Source organism: Heteronotia binoei, chromosome 10 (assembly GCF_032191835.1).
Source record: "Heteronotia binoei isolate CCM8104 ecotype False Entrance Well chromosome 10, APGP_CSIRO_Hbin_v1, whole genome shotgun sequence".
NCBI classification, from domain to species: domain Eukaryota; kingdom Metazoa; phylum Chordata; class Lepidosauria; order Squamata; family Gekkonidae; genus Heteronotia; species Heteronotia binoei.
In genome coordinates, this window is record NC_083232.1 from 13,940,968 (window position 1) to 13,962,937 (window position 21,970).

Sequence of the window (21,970 nt, forward strand, 5' to 3'; positions counted from 1 at the left end):
ACTGCAGCTTCACCACTCTGTGTCACGGGGCTCTTTATTTGATAACTGAGAACTAAAGTCCACAGTATAAAATAATTGTCCTACAGAAAAAAAAGGGGGCTCCCTGAGTTTAAGCAAAACTATAATAGAAGAAATGTCATGGTGAAACTATACTATACTATCAAAACTTTTATATGTGATAGGAAAAACCTTTTGGCCTCTACGTGTGAGTAGACTCTACTTCTAAATAATCTAAGATGAACAATATAAATGCGCACAAAGGCACTTCAACATTCTAAAGCTTTTACCTTTAAACAGACTCCAATATGAAACACAAGAGTGCATGCAGGCATTTAGACATAACCTCTTTTCCCTAACAGTCTGCCCTAAAATGAATTCAGTCTGCAGAATTAAAAAAAAAAAATCAAAAATAAATCACACCTCTAGCTCAAGACTCTAGTTCATTCTTTGTTCTCCCACTCCGTCGTTACAAAGAATGAGCTAGAGCCTTGTGAGGAAGTGACAGGATTTTTGGGTTCCACTTAAAAGCCATTAGTCTTGAAAAAGGCAACGAAACGTTTGACACCGGCTAACGTGGGCTGGCTTTATGTCGATGAACTTATTCTTTATCCTACACCTCACTGAAACAACAATGGACTGTACATGCAAGACTGTGAAGTGGGATAAATTGTTTCTTAAAGTACCTGTGTGCAATCTGGATGAAATAATTCATTACAGACTGTCTTCTCATGATTTTGGTTTATGTCTAAGTGCCTGTGTGCACTCTTGTGTTTCATATTGCAGCCTGTCTAAAGGTAGTAGCTTTAGAATCTTAAAGTGCCTTTGTGCACATTTATATTGTTCATCTTAGATTATTTAGAAGTAGAGTCTACTCACAAGTAGAGGCCAAAAGGTTTTTCCTATCACATATAAATGTTTTGATAGTTTAGTTTCACCCTGATGTTTCTTCTATTAAAACAATTGTCCAGCAGTATTCTACAATGATCTGTGCTGTTACTGATACAGCTTAATATTTATGCAAGATCTCTAATGGAGATTGTCCATAGCTTGGAGTTGGGTGTCATCTGATAACATCCACCTTTATATTTTTATTTATATTTTAAATTATTTTTTCTTGAGTCAGATATAGTAAATACAGAAAACACTCAAAATTCTTGTAACAAAAACAAAGTAGTGCTGTGGGTTCATGTGCAGGAAAGTCCAATACAAGAAGCCAAATAATTTGTACGTTTATCACCCGGAAGTGATGTCATTGCACAGGGGATGTCATCTCCAGCAGGGGACTTTTGTGCGTGCAATGCAATGACGTCAAACAGAAGTGACATCATCACACTGGTGATGTTGCGTGTGGCCGCTCTAGGCATTTCCGGGAAAACTGTTATGTTTTCCCCTGACACGCTAGCCATTTGGGAGGGGAAAACTCTATGGTACCTATTGTACCACAGAGTTTTCCCTCCCAAATGGCTAGAGCATCCAGGAAAAACAGAGTTTTCCTAGAAATACCTAGAATGGCTACTACATGATGTTGCTGGTGCGATGATGTCACTTCCAGGTGATGTCATTGTGCTGCTGGTGTTGGTCCAATGTGGGCCAGCAGGTTGGGAACCTCTTGGGCAGGGGAACCCCTGCCCAGACCAGGGGTAGGGTTGCCAAGTCCAATACAAGAAATATCCGGGGACTTTGGGGGTGGAACCAGGAGACATAGGAGGCAGAGCCAGGAGCAAGGGTGTGACAAGCATAATTGAACTCCAAGGGAGTTTTGGCCATCACATTTAAAGGGAAAGCACACCTTTTTAAATGCCTTCCTTCCATAGGAAATAATGAAGGATAGGGGCACGTTCTTTTGGGGCTCATAGAATTGGACCTCCTGGTCCAATCGTTTTGAAACTTGGGGGGTATTTTGGGGAGAGGCACTAAATGCTATACGGAAAATTTGGTGCCTCTACCTCAAAAAAACAATCCCCCCAGACCCCCCATACCTCCAGATCAATTCCCCATTATGCCCTATGAGAATCGATCTCCTCATAGGGAATAACGAAGTGCCCAGCAGACATTTCCCTCTCTCGCCTCCCCCCCCCGTTTCTGGCGACTCTGAAGCGAGAGATTGGCATCTCTACTCACGAGTTGCTGCCAACTTCTTCAAAGTAACACAGACACCCCATCCCAAGAGGAAGCCTTTCCAATCGGAGACTGAAGCCTCCAGAGGTGGAAAGTCACATGGTGGGTTGGATACCCCTGTGTCATGATCCTGGGCCTAGCGAGGCCTGCAGGCCTCAGGGAAGCCTGCTTAGAAATTACTGGGAAAAGCCTACATCTCCCAGGATCCCCTCTGTCCCTCTGATTCGGTAGCAAGGGGTTTGGAGGGAAACAGGCCCAGAGAGAGGTGGGGCCTGGGAAGAGAATATAAAGGCCAAGCCCAGGAAGTGGGTGTTCTTTCCTTGGAAGGCTGAGTTGGATGTAGGTTGCGCTTGAAGAGCTTGAGCAGGGGAAAGCTCCCTCACCTAATGTAACGTACTCGAAGCGGAGACGAGAGTAGGGCAACATTCTTTAATGGGAGCACGTTGCAAGAGAGAGAACACGCGGGCCGGGCCCCGCTTATGTACATTTACCCGGTTCAGCCTCCTGTACAGGTCAGGCCAATCCTGACCTGTTAAACTTCCCGCCGCAGATGTGGTAGGCGGGGATTCCGCGCCCGCGCTAGAGGTGCCTGGGATACCCAGCCACCTCTGCGCATGGGCGCGTATTTCAGCCGATACATTACACCTAAGAAAAGGGGTGAGTGCTGGTTAGTAGTTTAGGGACTGTAAGTTCAGACGGGTTAGGACTTGTTTATTTTCCCTTCACCCTTTTACTGTTTCATGCACCTTGTTCATTTATATTGCACTGCAATAAACCTTTTTGTTGTTGTTCACTCTGCCTGGTTCTCATGCCTATTATTTGACCTAAGCTACTAGATACCTGAAGGGCTTGGGAGGGAACTTTGGCCATTCTCAAGGGGAACCCTTAACCCAGAGTGGTGGCAGCAATTGGTTAATACCCCCCTGAGTTGTGACACCCTACCATGAACAACCAGTAGGGGAAGGCTATCATGTTTGTGCATTGTTTATGAGCACCTAGAGAAATCAGGGGTTACCACTGTTGCAAACAGGCTGTTGAACTAGATGGACCATTGACTGAACCAGTAGGACACTGCTTAGATGATTATGGTACAGCGCAGATTGTTTTAGTAATCAAAGGGGTTCACTGATCATAAAGAGAGCATAAATTCCCATTGCATTATTTCTACATAATGACTGCTGGTTGACTACTGCTGAATATTTGGGGATGTATTTTTTTTTACTTTATTTTTTACTTTTACTGTATGGATGTATTCAATTTCCTTCCCTGTTCAGTTTCCTTTTCTAAAATACAGGCTTGAGAATTGTTAGCTTATTGAATGCCCTGTATGTAAACTTTAGGAACAAAACATTGCATCATAGAAAATTAATTATTTGTTGGAAACCTCTTTTTTGGGGGGAGCAAGCTACGAGACAGGAGAGAGCAATACAGGAAGTCAAGAAAACAGTCTTCTCAGTTTTCTGAAACTGCCAGTACTTTGTCTTTGGACATCCCCAAGGTAAAGTAAGCCAAAATATTTTAACAGCTTTATTGCTTGCTCAGTGATGTTTTTGCACTCCTGCAGTCTGTTATTACATTGTAATGACATAGAGGTATATATATGTATTTTCCTTTGCCATGATAATTCCCATAAAAAGTCAGAACTGAGGCAGCATGACCTGCCTCTCACTATAAGGCCAGAATAACTGAATCTTGCATTCCTGGATTTTTGTGATTCAGGAACAAAATATTTCCACGATGACAAGAGCCAGAATGTTATTTTTAAAAGCCCTGAAAGCTGGGAATTCAGATGAGCTAGTATATCATGTAGATAAAGCCAAGGTTTTTGTGGTAGAAAAAGCTCAGCAGGAACTCATTTGCATATTAGGCCACACCCCTGACACCAAGCCAGCCATTCCTGTGCGTTCCTCTTAAAAAAAAAAAAAAAGCCCTGAAGAGATCATTAAATTACTAGCAATAACTGCTTTGATACTTTTTTTTAAAGCTCAAAAATATTCCTTCAGTGGCACAGTAGGGAAAACAGTTGCTGTGAAGGTCTGAGGGAAGGAAAATAGCATTACATAACTGGGACCATTGATAATGTAAATCTTCTCATCCAAACCACCTGATAACATGTAGGGTTGCCAGCCTCCAGGTGAGGCCTGGAGATTTTTTGCTTTTACAACTGCTCTCCAGCTGGCAAAGGTCAGTTCCCCTAGAGAAAATGGCTGCTTTGTACCATGCTGAGGCCCCTCCCCTCCCCTCTCCTGGATCCACCCCCAAACTTTCCAGGTATTTTCCAACACAGACCTGGCAACCCTATGCTGGACTGTGCTTTCCCCAAAAGAATCAGAGAAAAACAGGTCTGGGAGACAGTGTATCAAGGATGGGGAAATGGTGATTGGAGCCCAATTACACCACAGTGTAATGTGGATGTGGCAAAAAGAGAGAGGGAGAGAGAGAGATGCAGTTTGGTTGCCAAAGTGAACATACACCTCCATGTGGCGGGAGACAATCACCAGTTTCCCACTAGCCTTACATTGCTCTCACGCTCCTCTTCTCTGCGGGGGCTCCGTCGGATTTCACACTGTCTGCCCCGGGGCTGCAACTAGCTTCACCTTTTTTTGTGCAGCAAAAAGAAACCTCTAAAAACCAGTTTCTGTTTGCTGCTCAAAAAAGGCGAAGCTAGTTGCAGCCCCGGGGCAGATAGTGTGAAATCTGATGGAACCCCTGCAGAGAAGAGGAGCGTGATTTAATTGTAAGTGAGCTACTTTAATAAGATACTGCTATTTCTTCTTTTGTTTTCATGTCCAGAGGTCTGATCTCGACACCAGCGGTTCTGAACCCAGCACAGTAGATCAAACCCCTATCCCCTGCCTTTTATCTCAAAGCCGGAAAGAGCCTGAAGACTGCTTTCCAAAAGGTAAAAGGCTGGCTTTCTGTGGCACATATATTTATCAGAGGTGTTCAGGTTTTTTTTTTAGCAAGTATGAGAGACAGCGTTGCTCTTCTGCACACTGCATTACATACCAAAGAACCAGGCAGGAGTGCCAGCCAGAGACTGTGCTACATAACCAGGCCCTATTGTCCAGGAGTGCCACAGCCTCATGGTGCCTGGGCAACATGTGACATCTGTCTTCTGGGTTGGCCAGCCATGCCATGAACTGAAGAAGGCCAGAAGCAACTCTGGGGGTTATTCTGTTCACCGGGTAGGTGCTCCTGAGACTAGAGACACATTTTGTGGTTCAAACTGACCTCGTCATGCATAATAAAACCGATGCTATTCAATGAGAAGAAGAAGATGATATTGGATTTATATCTTGCCCTATACTCTGAATCTCACAATCTCCTTTACTTTCCTCCCCCCATGACCGACTCCCTTTAAGGTAAGTGGGGCTGGGAGAGCTCTTATAGCAGCTGCTCTTTCAAGGACAACTCCTATGAGAGCTATGGCTGACCCAAGGCCATTCCAGCAGCTGCAAGTGGAGGAGTGGGGAATCAAATCCAGTTCTCCCAGATAAGAGTCTGTGCACTTAATCACTACACCAAACTGGCTCTCTGAGTGTGTATATAATATTAGAGCTATATATGTATAGTTACCTGTTGCACACAAAGTTAAAAGATGTAATACTAAAGTGTGGATTTTTGTTTGTTTCTTTTAGTATGTTTCTTATGAATGATACTTTGGGTAAACTTTTTACCATATCTAGATTCAAATCTTGTAATGTTTTTCAGAGCCCAAATAAAATACTTTCAATGACAAGGATGACTCTCCAGCAAATGGCTCACCATCCCTCACAACTGTACCATAATTGTTTCTGCAGCGGCAGAACAAAATTTGAGTTCAGTGCCACCTTTAGGGTCTACAGAGGTTTCTTCTAGGTATGGGCTTTTGTGTTCATGCACACTTCTTCTTGTACTCTAGTGGAACACAAATATGTCTGTTTTCTTTAGTCTGTATCTGAAGAAGTGTGCATGCACACAAAAGCTTTTACCCAAAATAAAACTTTGTTGATCTTAAAGGTGCCACTGGAGTCAAAGTTTGTTCTGTTGCTTCAGATCAACACAGCTACCCACCTGAATCTATCTTTCAAAAGAGGTCAGTTTGCTGTAGGTTTTTTTTTTCCTGTGAGAAAAGCTCTAACATGTAGTGAGAGCTACCAGAGTCACAGTCAATTGCAGAATGCATTCTGTCACAATGAGCTGTCTAGATCAAGTGTATTTTTCCCAGGCTATGTCTTAGGACATGCCAATAATAGCTTGTGTAATATGCATGTGGTCCCTGATTAAGGGACTTAACATCCCACACAGTGATTCTCCCTGAGAACATGAATCTTGCCCCACAAACTTTCCATTTGAAATTGTAGGCATGAAGGCTAGTTTGAAAGTAGTTCTGCTTCTGACTGGTGTTTGAAACTTAGCTTCCTTTGTTACATCTCTTGAATTTTAGTTATACATGTGTACTGAAAAGGAACTAGCAGCAGTGTAGAGACTAGAGATGGCCACAAACCGGTCCACAAACCAAAGTTCGTGATGGATTTTGGCCAGTTCATGGTTCATAAATGGAAGTTCATGGCATGTCAACCGAATCTTCTAGGAGAGGAAAGAAAGAGTATGCTTCTTCTCCTAAAAAGTCACTGGGTGGTGCAAATATACCTGTTTCCATTTCAGAATACTGATAACTCGTACATTTCTTTTCTCCAGGTTGCGTCAAGATCTTCCCATGTTGTGTAGTAAACTCAGATACATTTCTAGGTAGTGCTTGGTGGAGGTTTAGGAAAACCTGCTTCAAAATTATAAAACACAGCTGGTTTGAATATTTTATCATATTCATGATATTACTGAGCAGCTGTGCTCTGGTAAGTTCACTATTATATCTTCCCATAATAAAACAGTATCATTTTCTTTTAGCTTGTAGACAACTCTGCTTTTCTTTTGCTTCTTTGACTGCAGGGGTTTGTTTGGTACTATGATAGGTTGTCATCAATATATCTAACCCTCAACATGGCTAGATCTGTGAATACTTAAATCCAAAGACTGGCTATGAATAGACAAGGCAGGTTTTTCTACAAATGTTAGAAAAGCTGCAGATTTACAGAAAAATCTGAAAAAAAAAATACCCCTTCCGAAGTGATCGGTGCTGTAGCTTTAAGAAATGGATGCCCTCTGAAGTGTCAGTGACCATTGCAGGGGTTGCTAGGCAACTACAACAATGTTTCTAGCCTTCAAACCCTGATCTATCAGTAAAAGAAGGGTGAGGCAGCAGGGCTTTTTCGGCCAGCCACTCCAACCCTGTTCTAAAAAGAGGACTCATCAGGGCCAGCAGCAACCAGTGCCATACAATTCATGCAACTCAACTAGGTGTGGCAGCAGCTACATCTTGATGCCACACAATGTGCTTGGGCCCAGAAGCAGCCTCCACACAACTTGGGCAACTTGGCTGAGCCTGGCAGAGGCTGCTATATAACTCATCAGATTGAGTTATACCATATGACTTCTGTAACTTGGCCAGACTATTTCCAGGGAGAGGCTGCGGGGGGAGGGAAGGCGGGGGGGGCAGTGTGGTATAGTAGTTAGAATGCCAGGCTAGGATGTGGGAGATCCAGGTTCATATCTCCCCTCTACCATGGAAGCTTGCTGGACCAGTCACTCGTTTGTAGCCTATTGTGAGAATTGTTGTGAGAATTAAAGGGAAGAAGGAAGAATGATGGAAGCTGCTTTAGGTCCCCATAGAAGAGAAAGATGGCGTATAAAGTCAACAAATAATATCTAAAGAGACTCCATGGAGTAAATTAAAAAGAGGTTGGTTGATGCTTGCAAAGGAGAGAAGGAAGCAGCTAAAGGGAAAATGAGGGCTGCTGGGAAGAGAGAAAGAGATGTGTGGGGAAAGTGATACATGGAAAACAAATGATTCCCACAGTACTTGTAGGTTCTCCATTTGTTTATTTCTGTTTCTTGATATACACTGAGCATATCCAGGTTTAACAGTGGACAAGTAATGGTTCTGATATTCTTACATGGCCTGGAAGCTTTGAAGAAAATAACTGGAGCCCATTTACTCTTCATTGCCACAGGAGTTCAACTCCTTGTATTCCAGATTTGACCAATGTCTTAAGGCTAGAATGCTGGGTAGGCAGGTTGCTTGCAACCCTGTCCAGTGTCCTTCACTGACTATTGGCATGCCTCTGTCACAACATCAACACTTTTTAAAGAGTGTTAAGAACATAGGAGAAGCTGTGCTGGATCAGACCAGTGACCAACCAATCCAACATTCTGTGTCACACAGTGGCCAAAAAGCAGGTGCCATCAGGAGGTTCACCAGTGGGGCCAGAACTCCAGAAGCCTTCCAACTGTTGCCCCTCCCCAGGCACCAAGGAGACAGAGCATCACTGCCCCAAAAGTGTTCCATCCAGGGCTTTTTTTGTAGAAAAAACCCCCAGCAGGAACTCATTTGCATATCAAGCCACACCCCCTGATGTCACCAGAAGTGATGTCACCCATTCGGTAGGATACTTTTCACATATTGATACAGAAGAGTACAGTGCCATCAACTGCATTTCATGGATGTGTGTTCTCACACAGCCCAATGAGAGACCTTGTCCCCCCCACCCTGACACACACAACACAATGAGAGAGAAAGAGCCACATGTGGCAGAGCGGGCATCTGCAGGTCAAGCTTCACCCAGGAGGGGGCACTTGTGGGTGGCTCCACATCTCTCGGTCTCTTCACAAGCCCACTGGAAACTGGAGGTGGCAGAGAGGACAGAGTGTGCGTCTGGGAGCCCGTGGCTGCCTGGAGCCACAGGCTCCCAGACTGCACACTCTGTCTCTATGCAGAGTGCTGCCTTTAGCTGGAGAGCACTCCAAAAAGTCATCATTGCCTAGAAGTAAATGTTATTCAGTGACCCTATAGTGCTGTTCAGCATCCTAACCTGGACTGTGTCCTCCTCTGACAGAGAACAAATACTGAAAGTTAACATCGAGGATTCTTGTCAGTGGATGGAGAGAATCCAAGACCCACCTGGGATAATTTGACATCATATCGCCATCCCTAGAGTAAGTTCTGAGGGTGGGGGACATTGTGTGACACCCCCAACAAGATGATACCACACAGAAGTGACATCATTGCTTGGGGCATTGCACAGGGATGCTCTAGTTTCCAAGCAAACTCCATCGTAATATTATCTGGGGAGATGCCACACATTGCTTGGCACACTGAATTCCAGATGTGTGCTGTTACACCTCCCATTTGTGAAGGTAAAGACTTGGCTCATTAGCACAACCCTGCCTATGGAGCAAGTACAATCTGTAACCTGATCTGAATTCTCTCCATCCACCAACAAGAACCATTCGTGTTGGATTCCACTTTCCATTTATCCCCCAAATACAATAAAACCTAATTAAGCCTGTGAAAAGTATATAGAGATTTATGGATGAATTTTGTTATGCCTTCAGCTCTTGAGGACTGGAAGCAGATTAATACATTGAACTTCAGAGAAACTGTGTAGCACTTCCATTCTATACCTTAGAGAGCCGGAATAAGTCCTTATTGGATACCATGTGGGTAGATTGCAGCCTACTGTATTACGTGGCAGAAATTTTAAACACGACAGAATTCTGAATGTCATGTGATTTCTGAATCCCTAGACTTTTGAAGACATTCACGTCAAGGAACGAACAGTCATAAAAAACATACTGGACTATGCAGATAAGCTTTTTTTCTTTGTCTTCTTCCTGGAGATGCTTCTGAAATGGGTGGCCTATGGTTTCAAGAAGTACTTCACTGATGCCTGGTGTTGGCTTGATTTTTTCATTGTATGTGTAAGTATCACACATGTTATTTTCTGTTTTGTATGCTTCAGCAACGTACTTTTATACAAACAGATTAACTAGGTTGCTTCTGCACTATTGTGACCGTTTACAACTCACCTGGTTTGCCTGCAGAGGAAAATCCAGTTACCAATGATTGCTATAATGTACTAATACTTGTTTTATATCTGTTTATATATTCAATTTTATACCATCCTTCCCCGCCAAGGCAGGGCTCAGGGCAATGTACAATAGTGGAAATATCCAAGGATGCAATAGTGGAAGTATCCTCAATGATGTGTGGATGCAGCCTGTGTTCAAGATGCATGATATAAAATCACTGAGCAATATAAGAGAGGAAATCCAATTTCTTATCATCATCAGCATCAACAACAACAACAACAACAAACCAATGCCCAGACCTCAGTGAGATCTGCACCATACTGCAATTATGTGTCAGCGCCAGTGTCAGGATACAGATACAGAGGAATGCAGGGGCATGTCAACACCTCTCATCCAAACCTAGCCATCTTAAGAACATAAGAAGAGAGCCCTGCTGGATCAGACCAGGGGTTCATCTAGTCCACCATCTTATCTCACACAGTGGCCAACCAGTTCCTCTCGGCAGCTCTAACAGGGCATAGAGGCTGAGGCCTTTCCTGATGTTGCCTCCTGGCTCTGGGATCCAGAGGTTTAGTGCCTCTAAATGTGGAGGTTCCCCTCATTCACCATGGTTAGTCGCCACTGATAGACATATCTTCCCATGAATCTCTCAAATCCCCCTTTAAAGCTGTTTATTCCTGTGGCCATCACTACAGCCTCTGGCAGCAAATTCCCCATTTAAACCACTCTCTGTGTAAACTGGTATTCCCTTTTGTTTGTCCTAAACATACTGCGATCCAGCAACACTAGATGGCCTTGAATTCTAGTATTTTGGGAGAGGGAGAAAAAATTCTCTTTGTCAACTATCTCCACCCTATGCATAATTTTATGAACCTCTGTCGTGTCCCCCTTATTCATCTCTTTTCTAAACTGAAAAGTCCCAGATTCTTCAACCTTTCTTCATAGGGAAGGGGCTCCAACCCCCTAATCAGCTTGGTTGCCCTCCTCTGTAATTTTTCCAGCTCTTTTTTGAGATACAGTGACCAGAACTGTACACAGTATTCCAAACCAGGCTGCACCATACATCAAGACAACAGCATTATTAATATCGGCTGTATAGAGTTTGCCTTTTTCACTGCTGTTGCACACTGTCTTGACGCATTCATTGAGCTACTCTATACAGTACAACCCCAAGATCTTTTTCCTTCACAGTGTTTGCAAGTGCAAACTACATTGACTACATTGAAGTTGGGATTTTTCAGTATCTTCAAATTAAAAAGCCCAAGCTGAAGGTGATATGAAAGATCTCTGCATGAGATCCTGGAAGGCTGCTGCCCATCTGAGCAGATAATGCTGTCATTGATGGACTGATGGTCGGATTCAGTATAAAGCAGTATTATGTGTTCATGTCTATGCTATGGATGAGCATAGCCTACAGTGGCACAACAGGTTGGAAGCAAGGACCCACAGCCAAGTTAATATTGCTTGCTTTGCAGGATTTCTCTCTCTACACCAGTTTGGTGTAGTGGTTAAGTGCACAGACTCTTATCTGGGGGAACTGGGTTTGATTCCCCACTCCTCCACTTGCACCTGCTGGAATAGCCTTGGGTCAGCCATAGCTTTCATAGAATCATAGAGTTGGAAGGGACCTCCAGGGTCATCTAGTCCAACCCCTGCATAATGCAGGAAACTCACAAATACCTCCCCCCAAATTCACAGGATCCTCATTACTGTCAGATGGCCATCCAGCCTCTGTTTAAAAACCTCAAAGGAAGAAGAGCCCACCACCTCCTGAGGAAGCCTGTTCCACTGAGGAACTGCTCTAATGGTCAGGAAGTTCTTCCTAATGTTGAGCCGGAAACTCCTCTGATTTAATTTCAACCCATTGATTCTGGTCCTAACTTCTGGGGCTACAGAAAATTCTGCATCATCCTCTATATGACAGCCCTTCAAGTACTTGAAGATGGTGATCATATCACCTCTCAGCCATTTCCTCTCCAGGCTAAACATGCCCAGCTCCTTCATCCTTTCTTCATAGGACTTGATCTCCAGACCCCTCACCATCTTCATCGCTCTCCTCTGGACCCATTCCAGCTTGTCTATATCCTTCTTAAAATGTGGTGCCCAAAACTGAACACAATACTCCAGGTGAGGCCTTACCAGAGCAGAGTAAAACAATACCATCGCTTCACATCATCTGGACACTATTCTTCTGTTGATACAGGCCAAAATTGCATTTGCTTTTTTAGCCACCGCATCATACTGTTGACTCATGTTCAGTATATGATCCACTAAGACCCCTAGATCCTTTTTGCAGATACCACTGCTAAGACAAGTCTCCCCCATTCTATAACCATGCATTGGATTTTTCCTACCTAAATGCAGAACTTTACATTTCTCCCTGTTAAAATTCATTTTATTGGTTTTAGCCCAGTTTTCCAGCCTGTCAAGGTCATCCTGTATCTCGTAGGAGTTGTCCTTGAAAGGGCAGCTGCTGTAAGAGCTCTCTCAGCCCTGCCCACAGGTTGTCTGTTGGGGGGGGGGGTTAGAGGAGATTGTGACTGCTCTGAGATTCAGAGTATTGGGCGGGATATAAATCCAATATCATCTTCTTCTTCTCTCTTCCTATGTGTCTGGGGGCTGGCGGATAATATATCTGATTTATTTACCTTCACCTACTTATATAATGTAAATAACTCAAATATTTCAAAAACACCATAGTCTTCAGGGGGAACCAATTCAAACATCACCGCCCTGCAAATCATCTTACTATTTAGGGAAGTGAGAGGTAGCAATAACATTATTCTCATAAAGGGCTTCTTTGGTGCATGCAACTCTGTTGTTCCTTAGTTCTAAAAGTAAAGGTTTTACTTTTAGGAAAAGCGAAGGTGAGCTATAATGACAGAAAATTCCCCCTGAATGGCAGTTGCCTGTCATGACCGTCCTTTCCCTGAAATGTGTTGCAGTATAGAATGTTTTCCTCTAGCATACACTCTCAGTTCATGTAAAACAATAATAATGCTCAAGAAGTCTGCCAGCATTCTGTACAAACTCACCGTGTGCCTGAGAACATGCCCCAGAATTAATAACAATATTAATACATTAGTGGTGTTTCTGATATTGAGCATCATAAACATAACAGATTCAGATTCAGGTCTCAGATTCAGTGGGAGCTCACAGGAGCACAGCTCCTGAACCTTTCTGAGGGTTCCCCCTCCTCCCCACCTTGTTCATTGAAGCTGCATAACAATCCCTGGATGAGCTCCACCACCTATTTTTGTACAAAGTGACCTCTGGTAACAACCAAGAAAAAACCGCTCTCCTTTGATTTAGGAAAGGCAGTGGAAGGAGGAGAAGATTCTTGGTAATTTCTCTGAGGGCTAAGGGCAGTCAGGCAGGTGTTCCTCAGCAAATCTTTATTTGTGTAGAACATTTATATACTGCTTCTCCAGAGACCTGCTCAAGGCAGCTTGCAACTAAACTAATGGAAACCATTGCTGTTAGCACAGAAATGGTTGTCTGAAGGTCGAATGTTTGGAAAATGAGCTGTATTATTTATTTATTTATTCAGATTTATTTAATCTTTTTCTTCAATGGTCACAGACTTCATTGGCCTCCCTGATGGCTCAAGCTAAATCAGCTGAGAATCATCAGTGTGACAACAGGAGCTCCATAAAATCTCTGAGAACTCTGAGAGCCCTGAGACCACTGCGAGCATTATCCAGATTTAAAGGGATTAAGGTAATGCTGCTTTCACCATCCTCTGTTTCTCATACGGATAAGCAAAAATAAGCTGAATTAGATTTTTAAAATGTAATTGACCTTTGGCCAGGTAGCGTTAAAGCAATTTTGTCCTCAAGAAATTAGGGTCTTGTCAGCCTTCCCTGCCTTTGCCTTACCATGACCAGTGCCAGGAGACAACATTAGGGGGAAGGCTCTGGCTTTGTTGTCAGCCCTCCAGAGGTTGGCCACTGTGTGAGATGAGATGCTGGACTAAGCAGATCACTGGTCTGATCCAGCAGGGCTGTTCTTGTGTTCTGATCAGGTGAAGGCCTCAGTCCCTGTGCCACATTGTTGGCCCTCCAGAGGAACTGGTTGGCCACTATGTGAGACAGAATGCTGGACTAGATGGATCACTGGTCTGATCCAGCAGGGCACTTTTTATATTCTTATCTGATGAGACTTCAATTAATCCACTTTTTAACTTCCGCTTCTGTATTTCTATTTAGGGGTGTGCACTTGGTATAAAACAAGCCAACCCCTTCCCCCCAAAAAACTACCTTATTGGTATTTTTCAGGTACTTTTTTAGTTGGTTACCGAGTGGGCTACTGATTTGACTATCCAGAAATATTGATATTTCCCAACCTGAAAAAAATACAATTCCCCCCCCACCTCTATTTCTCTTTGTTTTCTTTTCTCACCTCTATGAATCAGAAAGAGACTTTTTAAAAAAACAAACAAACCCATGGTTAGTTACCATGGTTATTAGCTGTAATAGATCTGTAGAGCTGTTCTGTACACTGAACTGCTGATTATGTCTTTTGTTGATTTTTAAGGTTGTGGTGAATGCCCTCATTGGTGCCATCCCTTCCATTGGGAATGTACTGCTTGTCTGCATTGTTCTCTGGCTCCCATTTAACATCCTAGGAGTCAACTTATTTGGAGGGAAATCTGTGCATGACGAAGCTGGTCCAGTCTGCAAAAGAACTAAAAGCTACACAGTGGTCAATAGCACTGTCAACTTTAATAATGTTGGAAATGGATATCTAGCTCTCCTCCAGGTGGTATGTTGAATCATACAAATGTCCTTCAGCAGGGAAAAATCATGTTAAGCCAAGAATGGCCGTTCTCTTCGATGGCAGGAATATTTTGCTAAACCACTATGAAATATTGAGGGAGCTTTTTTGAAAAGCCTAACTTTTAAATCTTGCTGGTAAATTTTAAGGCAATAATGTTAAACGATGGTCAGTCAAATTCAGCTTGGTAAAACTGAGGAAAGAGCCTTAGATTTTTTTAAAAAATGTATTTTCTGTTTGGGTTGGTGATTCTACTTTTTACATCAAAAGGAAGCATCCACATGAAGGAGACCAGAATCTCCCTTTCTGCCCTGTACCTCCTTGGGTTCCATCACTTCAGGCTCTTTTCTCTGGCTATGAAATGGAACCTGAGCCAGGTTGGGGAGAAATGTATTTGAAACAAAAGCATATGGGGAGATAAGGCACAGGAGGAGGAAAGGGTTCAGACCCGTTCATCCACATCCATCTTTTATTATAAAAATTGGAATCTCCCTGCCTTTATTTGTGAAATGAACCATCACATGAATCAACCAACAGGGTTTGAGCAAAAGAAGTGAACCAGATTCTGACAGAGTTGCAGAATGTTTCCTACAATGAGGAAAAAGTGGTGAGAGTGGACAAACTTGATGAGAAATGGGAAGACTCAGGGGGGTTTTTTGTAGAAAAATAGGTGGTGGAGCTCATTAGGATAACTCATTAGCATATGCCACCCCCCCCCCCCCAGCCAAAAGCAACCCAATGCAAGAAAGGAGAGCTCCGAGCGAGCGAGGCCTGCTTGGACTGGCTAGAGGTTCCAGCCAGCCCAAGCAGGCCTCGCTTGCCTGGGGCTCTCCTTGCCCCCCCCCCCAGTCAAAAGGCCAGTAAGCCACCCACTGCCCAAAATCACATAAGAAGTGGAGAAAGGGTGGTTTGGGCTTCTCCTGGGGTTAATGAGGGCTGCTAGGGGTGTGGCAAAACTTCTGGTGGCTGGCTGCCTGCTCTCCTAATCCAGGGATTTTTACGCAGCTGCACCTACTATTCAATGGACAAGATAGGTGGGGAGGAGGAGGGGGAACCCACAGAAAGTTTCAGGAGCTGTGCTCCTGTGAGCTCCTGCTGAATTAAGGCCTCGGAAGATCTGTTTCTCCTCTTGTCTCTTACAGACAAAATAGGAAAAAATAACTTACGGGACATTTTAATAACTTGGTTTGTTAATATTTTTCTAGGCAACATTTAAAGGTTGGACAGACATTATGTATGGTGTCGTAGATGCATCTCAGGTAAGCCATTAAATTATTGTATTTCTCTGCTGGTGGAGGAGGGATGCTATTTTTTAGGTTACACTTCCCATTTGCTTCATAAGCAGGACTACGTTAATTAGCCAGCAGGGGGAAGATATCTCAATTCCTGTGTTGTCCTCTCTGCAACTAGATTTCTTGTAGGATATTCTATTAACTTTATTATCTTCTTCGTGGTCCCTGTGCAGTCTACACACAGGGGTTCGTGCCCTTTGCTCGAATCCAACCTCGGAGAACTCCATCAGCAGCATAGCATGTTTTTGGTGGGTTCCTCTCCCGCCCTGGGGAGCAGGCTCGCAGTGCGCATGCCCAGAACAGTGGAGGAGCCCACCTCCCGCTCAGTTTACCAGTCCTCGTTGCACCTAGCTCCTCTCCTCAGCATTTTTCCTCAGCGTTTTTCAGCGTCATTTTCCTTCTCGTCATCATCGTTATTCTTCTCCTGTTGTCATCTCTTCATCTAAAAACCCCAAAAAGGATCTTTTGTGAGTGACTTTCTTTCTTTTCGTCCCCTTCTCCCCCCCCCCACTCTAGTGGACAAAAAGGGACCACCATCTTTTTAAAAAGGTGTCTAAAGTGCCGGACCAAGCTCCCTTCCACGGACGGCCACTCCTACTGCCTCCTGTGCTTGGGAGAAGGACACAAAGTTGAGACTTGTGTCCATTGTAAAGGATTTGGCAAACACACAAAAAATTGAGCCGTGTGTCTTCAAAGCCATGTACTTGAACTCTCCTTGATGCCTCGTTCATCTGCTTCAACCTCTCCCAAAAGGAGCAGGGATATTTGGTTTTGTCGGCTGCTTCACATAAAAAAGAAGCATAAGACCGATAAGAAGGATAGGCATTGGCCTACAGCACCAAAGGGTCCAGCCAAGACACTGGAAATTGTCTCTACACAACAAACATCAACAGCTTCAATTTCTACGATCTTGAATCCATCGAGCTCTACGACTTCAATCTACTCGGCCCCGACTTCTGCAGCCTCGATTGCAACAACCTTGACCTTTACGACAACTGCTGCACTGCTACCGATTTCATCAGGACACTCTACTTCGAGGGCTCCTCTAGACTCATCCACTGTCGTAATTCCTGATACCGAGACCCTCAATACGGATGCACTACTTTCGGCTGCAGCTACGATCAAGAAGGCTCTCGATTCTGCCGCACCGGGCCTTCAATACCAACTCTCTTCGACGACAGAAGGCGAAATCTGCCTGGTTTTGAGAGCTACCACATATGTCTCTCTTGTGCCATTCTCCTCAGCATCTTCTTCTTAGACCTGCCCAGTTTACCTAGCATAGCTCTACTTCTCACAGCGCCTCGCTTCAGAGGTCTCCTTTGCACTCTAGTTGTACCCGATCGCTTTCAGGTCATTGCAGCCGCTCGACTTCAAGACATTGCCGCTTGATTTCGAGGTTGTCTCATCGAAACTGACACCGTTCATGCTCTGCTTCCAGGCATAGATACTTGGATTCCAGAGGATCACGATGAAGCCGTCATCATTCAAGGTCAGCATCGAGACATCAATCAACTTCGAGAAATCACAGATCGACTTCTAGAGCTCCCCATAGAGACAGAAGCCTCCATCGATCCCATTCAACATCGAGATACCGATCTACACGCCATAGACACTATTCACCAACCACTACACCTTCGAGAACACCATCTCCAGATACGTACTCTCAATGGTACCATCGTCATTATCCCAGCGGCAAAGGTTCGATCTGTCTCGGCCGTCCCATGGGTGCCAGACCTATAGAGGTCGCTATGGTGCCTTCTATTTCTCAACCGCCAACACTCACACCTTACATGGCCCCTAAAGCATCGGCTGCTGCTGGAGCTCCGCAACTTCCTGCCCCTGTCTTGGAGCCCATTTACATGCCAGATGATTTACATCACAAGGATCCTGTTGTTCCAGCACCTAAGGACATGGAGGACCCATGCTCTTACGCATCAGCATCATCCTCTTCAGAGCCCGCCGACCTGCTGCTTCCAGATCAGCCGGATCACTCGTAGCCCATTATCACCATCTGAAGGGGCGAAACCATACTTAGAAATGATCACCAGGATGGCTGAAACATTGCACATCCCTGTCAACACGGACAAGCCGGAAGTCACAGATCTGGTTTATAAACTCATTCAGGACCAACTGCCACCGGCAACTTTGCTGCCAATGTTGCCTGTTTCATCCCTTAAAGAGGCTTGGGAGATGCCTGCCTCTATTGCACCTGCTCTGATGCTCTGTACAGAGTACAATCTTCCGACACCAAATTTCTTTTTTCACACCCATCTCTGAATTTGATGATAATTCATTTGGCTTCGAAATCAAAACCAACTCGACACCCTGCTCCTCCTGAGCGAGAGGGCCATACTTCCACTCTGAGTAAACTTCACACTTATTTGGCCTACTTTTCGGCCTATAATTTTAATTTGGCTAACCGCCTGACACGTTTGCTGACCAACCTCCCCGATGCCGCACTTCCTCAAGCTACAGCTATCATCCAGGAGTTGTCTGCTGTTTCTCGCCAACAAATAAACTCGTTGAAACATGCAGCATCGTGTTCTTCCAGAGTACTAGCCACTTCGATAGCGATACGCTGCCATGCTTGGCTTCATTCTACCATTCTCCAGCCTGACCTCAAGACGAAGGTGGAAGATCTTCCCTTTGATGGGGACAGCCTCTTTCATACCACCACTGATGAGGTCCTCTTCAGTGTCGATGACAGTAGAAAGACAGCGAAATGCTTAGGAGTGGCTGTCCCTTCTTCTTCATCCAAGCTCTATCGTCCCAGACAATGGTTTTCTCAAGGAGACACTTTCCTCCAGAGTCCTCTGATACCTGGAGGCGGAAGCAATTCTCGTCCTCCTCCAAACCATCCTACTTAAACAAGCAGAAACTGAATCAGTCAAAATGCCCATCACCGAATAACAAGCAGTCGGTTTGATGGCCTTCCTCATCCAGATCTTCCACAAAACGCAGAACCTGTGCCTTCAGATCTCAGGATGGGGTTCTACTCAAGTTACTTCATCATCCCCAAGAAAGATGGCAGCAAGCACCCCATCATGGACCTGAGAGACCCCAATTGTTTCATATGCCCTCAGAAGTTTCGGAGGATCACCTTACAAATGATTCTTCAATTGCTACCGAAGGATGCCTGGCTGGCCTCCTTGGACCTGCAGGACGCGTATTTTCATGTCACTATCTGCCCACATCATCGCTGTTACCTCAGGTTTACCATAGGACAGATACACTACCAGTACAAGGCTCTGCCATTCAGCCTCGCCACTGTCCCTCATGTATTTGCAAAGTGCGTGGCAGTGGTGGAGGGAGCCCTTCGCCAACAGGGAATTCAAGTGTTTCCTTACATCGACAACTGGCTGATAGTGTCATCATCAGCCAGTCAGCTACAGAAGGACATTACAATGACCTTAGGGTTCCTCAAGAACCTAGGTCTTTCGGTGAACTTTGCGAAGTCGTATTTACAACCCACGCAAGTTGTCCCTTTCATTGGGGCAGTCATCGACATGACAGCGTTCAAGGCTTTTCTGCCCTTAGACAGAGCCCAAACCCTGAAATCTCTAACCCATTCCTTCCTTCTAACTCCGACACAGACAGCAGAATCCATCCAATGCTTGTTAGGTCTCCTGGCTGCCACAACTGCAGTGATTCTATTTGCCCATCTCAGGATGCGATCCCTTCAGTTGTGGTTTCTCCACCATTTCAAGCCAGAGATGCATTCTCAACACTTACTCCTGACAATACCAGAGGACATTCTGCATTCTCTATATTGGTGGTTAATGGACAACAGCCTCCTGATGGGCAAGGACTTTCACCTTACGCCACCCACAAGAATGTTGACCACAGATGCTTCACTCAGTGGTTGGGGAGCCCACTGCGAGGATTTCACAGCACAGGGAACCTGGTCCACAACTACCAGTTTGAGGCACATCAATGCACTAGAACTCATGGCTGTTCAGCTTGCTCTGAAATCTTTCCTCCTACATTTGAAAGACAATCATGTCCAGGTGGCTTCGGACAATGTAACTACTGTCTACTACATGAACAAACAGAGAGGCATGCGATCGCCCTCTCTCTGCAAACAAGCTCAACATCTGTGGAACTGGTGCATTCACAACATCTTTCTCTCTGCAGTGTACCTTCCAGGGTCCCTGAACACTCATGCAGATGCGCTCAGCAGATCACTGCCCAGCGACCTAGAATGGATGCTCAGTGATTGCTATCTTTGTCCAGTCTTCTGAGCATGGGATTCCCCTCAGGTGGACGCCTTTGCATCCCCTACCAATGCGAAATGTCCAATCTTTCTCAGCAGGGGCTCCCCAACCAACCATTTGCTCGGGGATTCCTTTCTACACCAGTGGTTGGGAACACTGTTTTATATGTTCCCTCCGATCCCATTGATAGCCAGGACTATTCAGAAAATACGGAGAGACCACACGGACTGTATCCTGATAACTCCATGGTGGCCACGTCAGGTTTTCTCCTCTGGTACTGCTATCACAAGGGGTCTTTTTTCATTTGCCTCTGGTCCCAGACGTTCTGACTCAGCACAATGGCAATGTTTACCATCACAACCCGAAGTTTTTCCAGTTGACCGCCTGGAGAGTCAGACCCTGACCTTCTCACCAGAAGTCAGGGAGGTATTCCAGAATGCGAAGAAACCTCAACACAAAAATCATATCGACTCAAATGGAAACGTTTTTCTATCTACGAATCCGTAGATACATTCTAGGTCGCTGGATCTGTATACTGCGCCATTGCAGATGCTTTTTTCCTGCTCGCTCTCTCTCTCTGACGCAGGCCTCAGCTATTCTTCTTTGAATGTGCATCTCTCGGCCATATCAGCTTTCCATGTCCTGGTGGATAACTCTTCAGTTTTCTTCCATTCACTATCTGGGGCATTCCTGAAAGGATGCTGTCATCTAAAACCTCCCATTAAGCCTCTGATGTCCCCATGGAGTCTTTCTCTCATACTCACGCAACTCATGGGAAAACCCTTTGAGCCCTTGGCCACAACTTCCCTGCAACTCCTTTCTTGGAAGATGGCCTTTTTAGTGGCTGTAACGTCATCTAAAAGAGCAAGTGACATCAACTTTTAGGCCTGATCCTCCGTATACTGTTTTCCACAAAGATAAAGTGGTTCTCTGCTCGGACCCAACCTTTCTACCCAAAGTTGTCTCTTCCTTTCACCTTTCACAGTCCACAGTCTTACCAACTTTTTGCCCTAATCCTACTGATGACATCCAGAAAACTCTACATACTCTGGACTCTACATACTCTAAATCTAGAGTCAGGAATGCTGAAATCTGAATCATGTCCTTCAAAGTCCCATTTTCATTCCATTCCCCAGGAATAGCTTCCAAGGGCTTTAGAGGCATACCTCATGGGAGACACTATATAGCCCACCACTTCATGGGTCACCAACAGATAGCTGCAGGCAAAACTGCTCCCATGCCCTTCCCAACTGTCTCATTGCCAAAGAGAAAGCTGCTCAGAGGCAAATACCAGGGGGTGGGGCTGATATCCTAATGGTCATCAGTACCATTCTAGCCTTGCGAAAGGATTCTACTAATGAGAGAACTTGGAAAGCACTCACACTGCGAGGCCACTGCAAGCACTGGATGATGGAGAAGGCTCTGGCTTCAGATCTCAGGCCTCTCATCCATTTTCATATCCAAAGGATCAAAATGCCTGTCTGCAAAATGTTTCTTATGTGAAGTATGTCATCACAAAGCCCTGTGGTTTAGTTTTCACCATGTGTGAGAGGCTAGAACTTCTCTCATCATATGTTATGTTGTTCAGCCACCCCTTATTTATGACACCAGAAGAAAGGCTTGGGTAACCACCAGTAATAATTAGTTATTGATTACACC

At 44.7% G+C, this 21,970-nt stretch overlaps 1 protein-coding gene and 1 non-coding gene across 2 annotated transcripts in view; both read left to right on the forward strand.

The window, feature by feature from the left end:
• LOC132578137 (sodium channel protein type 5 subunit alpha-like) overlaps positions 1–21,970 on the forward strand; it is a 60,156-nt gene that overhangs the window by 22,843 nt on the left and 15,343 nt on the right. The window contains 7 exon segments of the mRNA XM_060247993.1: positions 3,524–3,616; positions 4,912–5,020; positions 6,802–6,956; positions 9,745–9,918; positions 13,612–13,749; positions 14,566–14,793; positions 16,011–16,082. Of these exon segments, the coding sequence (XP_060103976.1) occupies positions 3,524–3,616; positions 4,912–5,020; positions 6,802–6,956; positions 9,745–9,918; positions 13,612–13,749; positions 14,566–14,793; positions 16,011–16,082 (969 nt within the window).
• LOC132578703 (small nucleolar RNA SNORA17) lies at positions 8,815–8,926 on the forward strand. Its single transcript, XR_009555913.1, has one exon. It is a non-coding gene; the product is annotated as a small nucleolar RNA SNORA17 (small nucleolar RNA).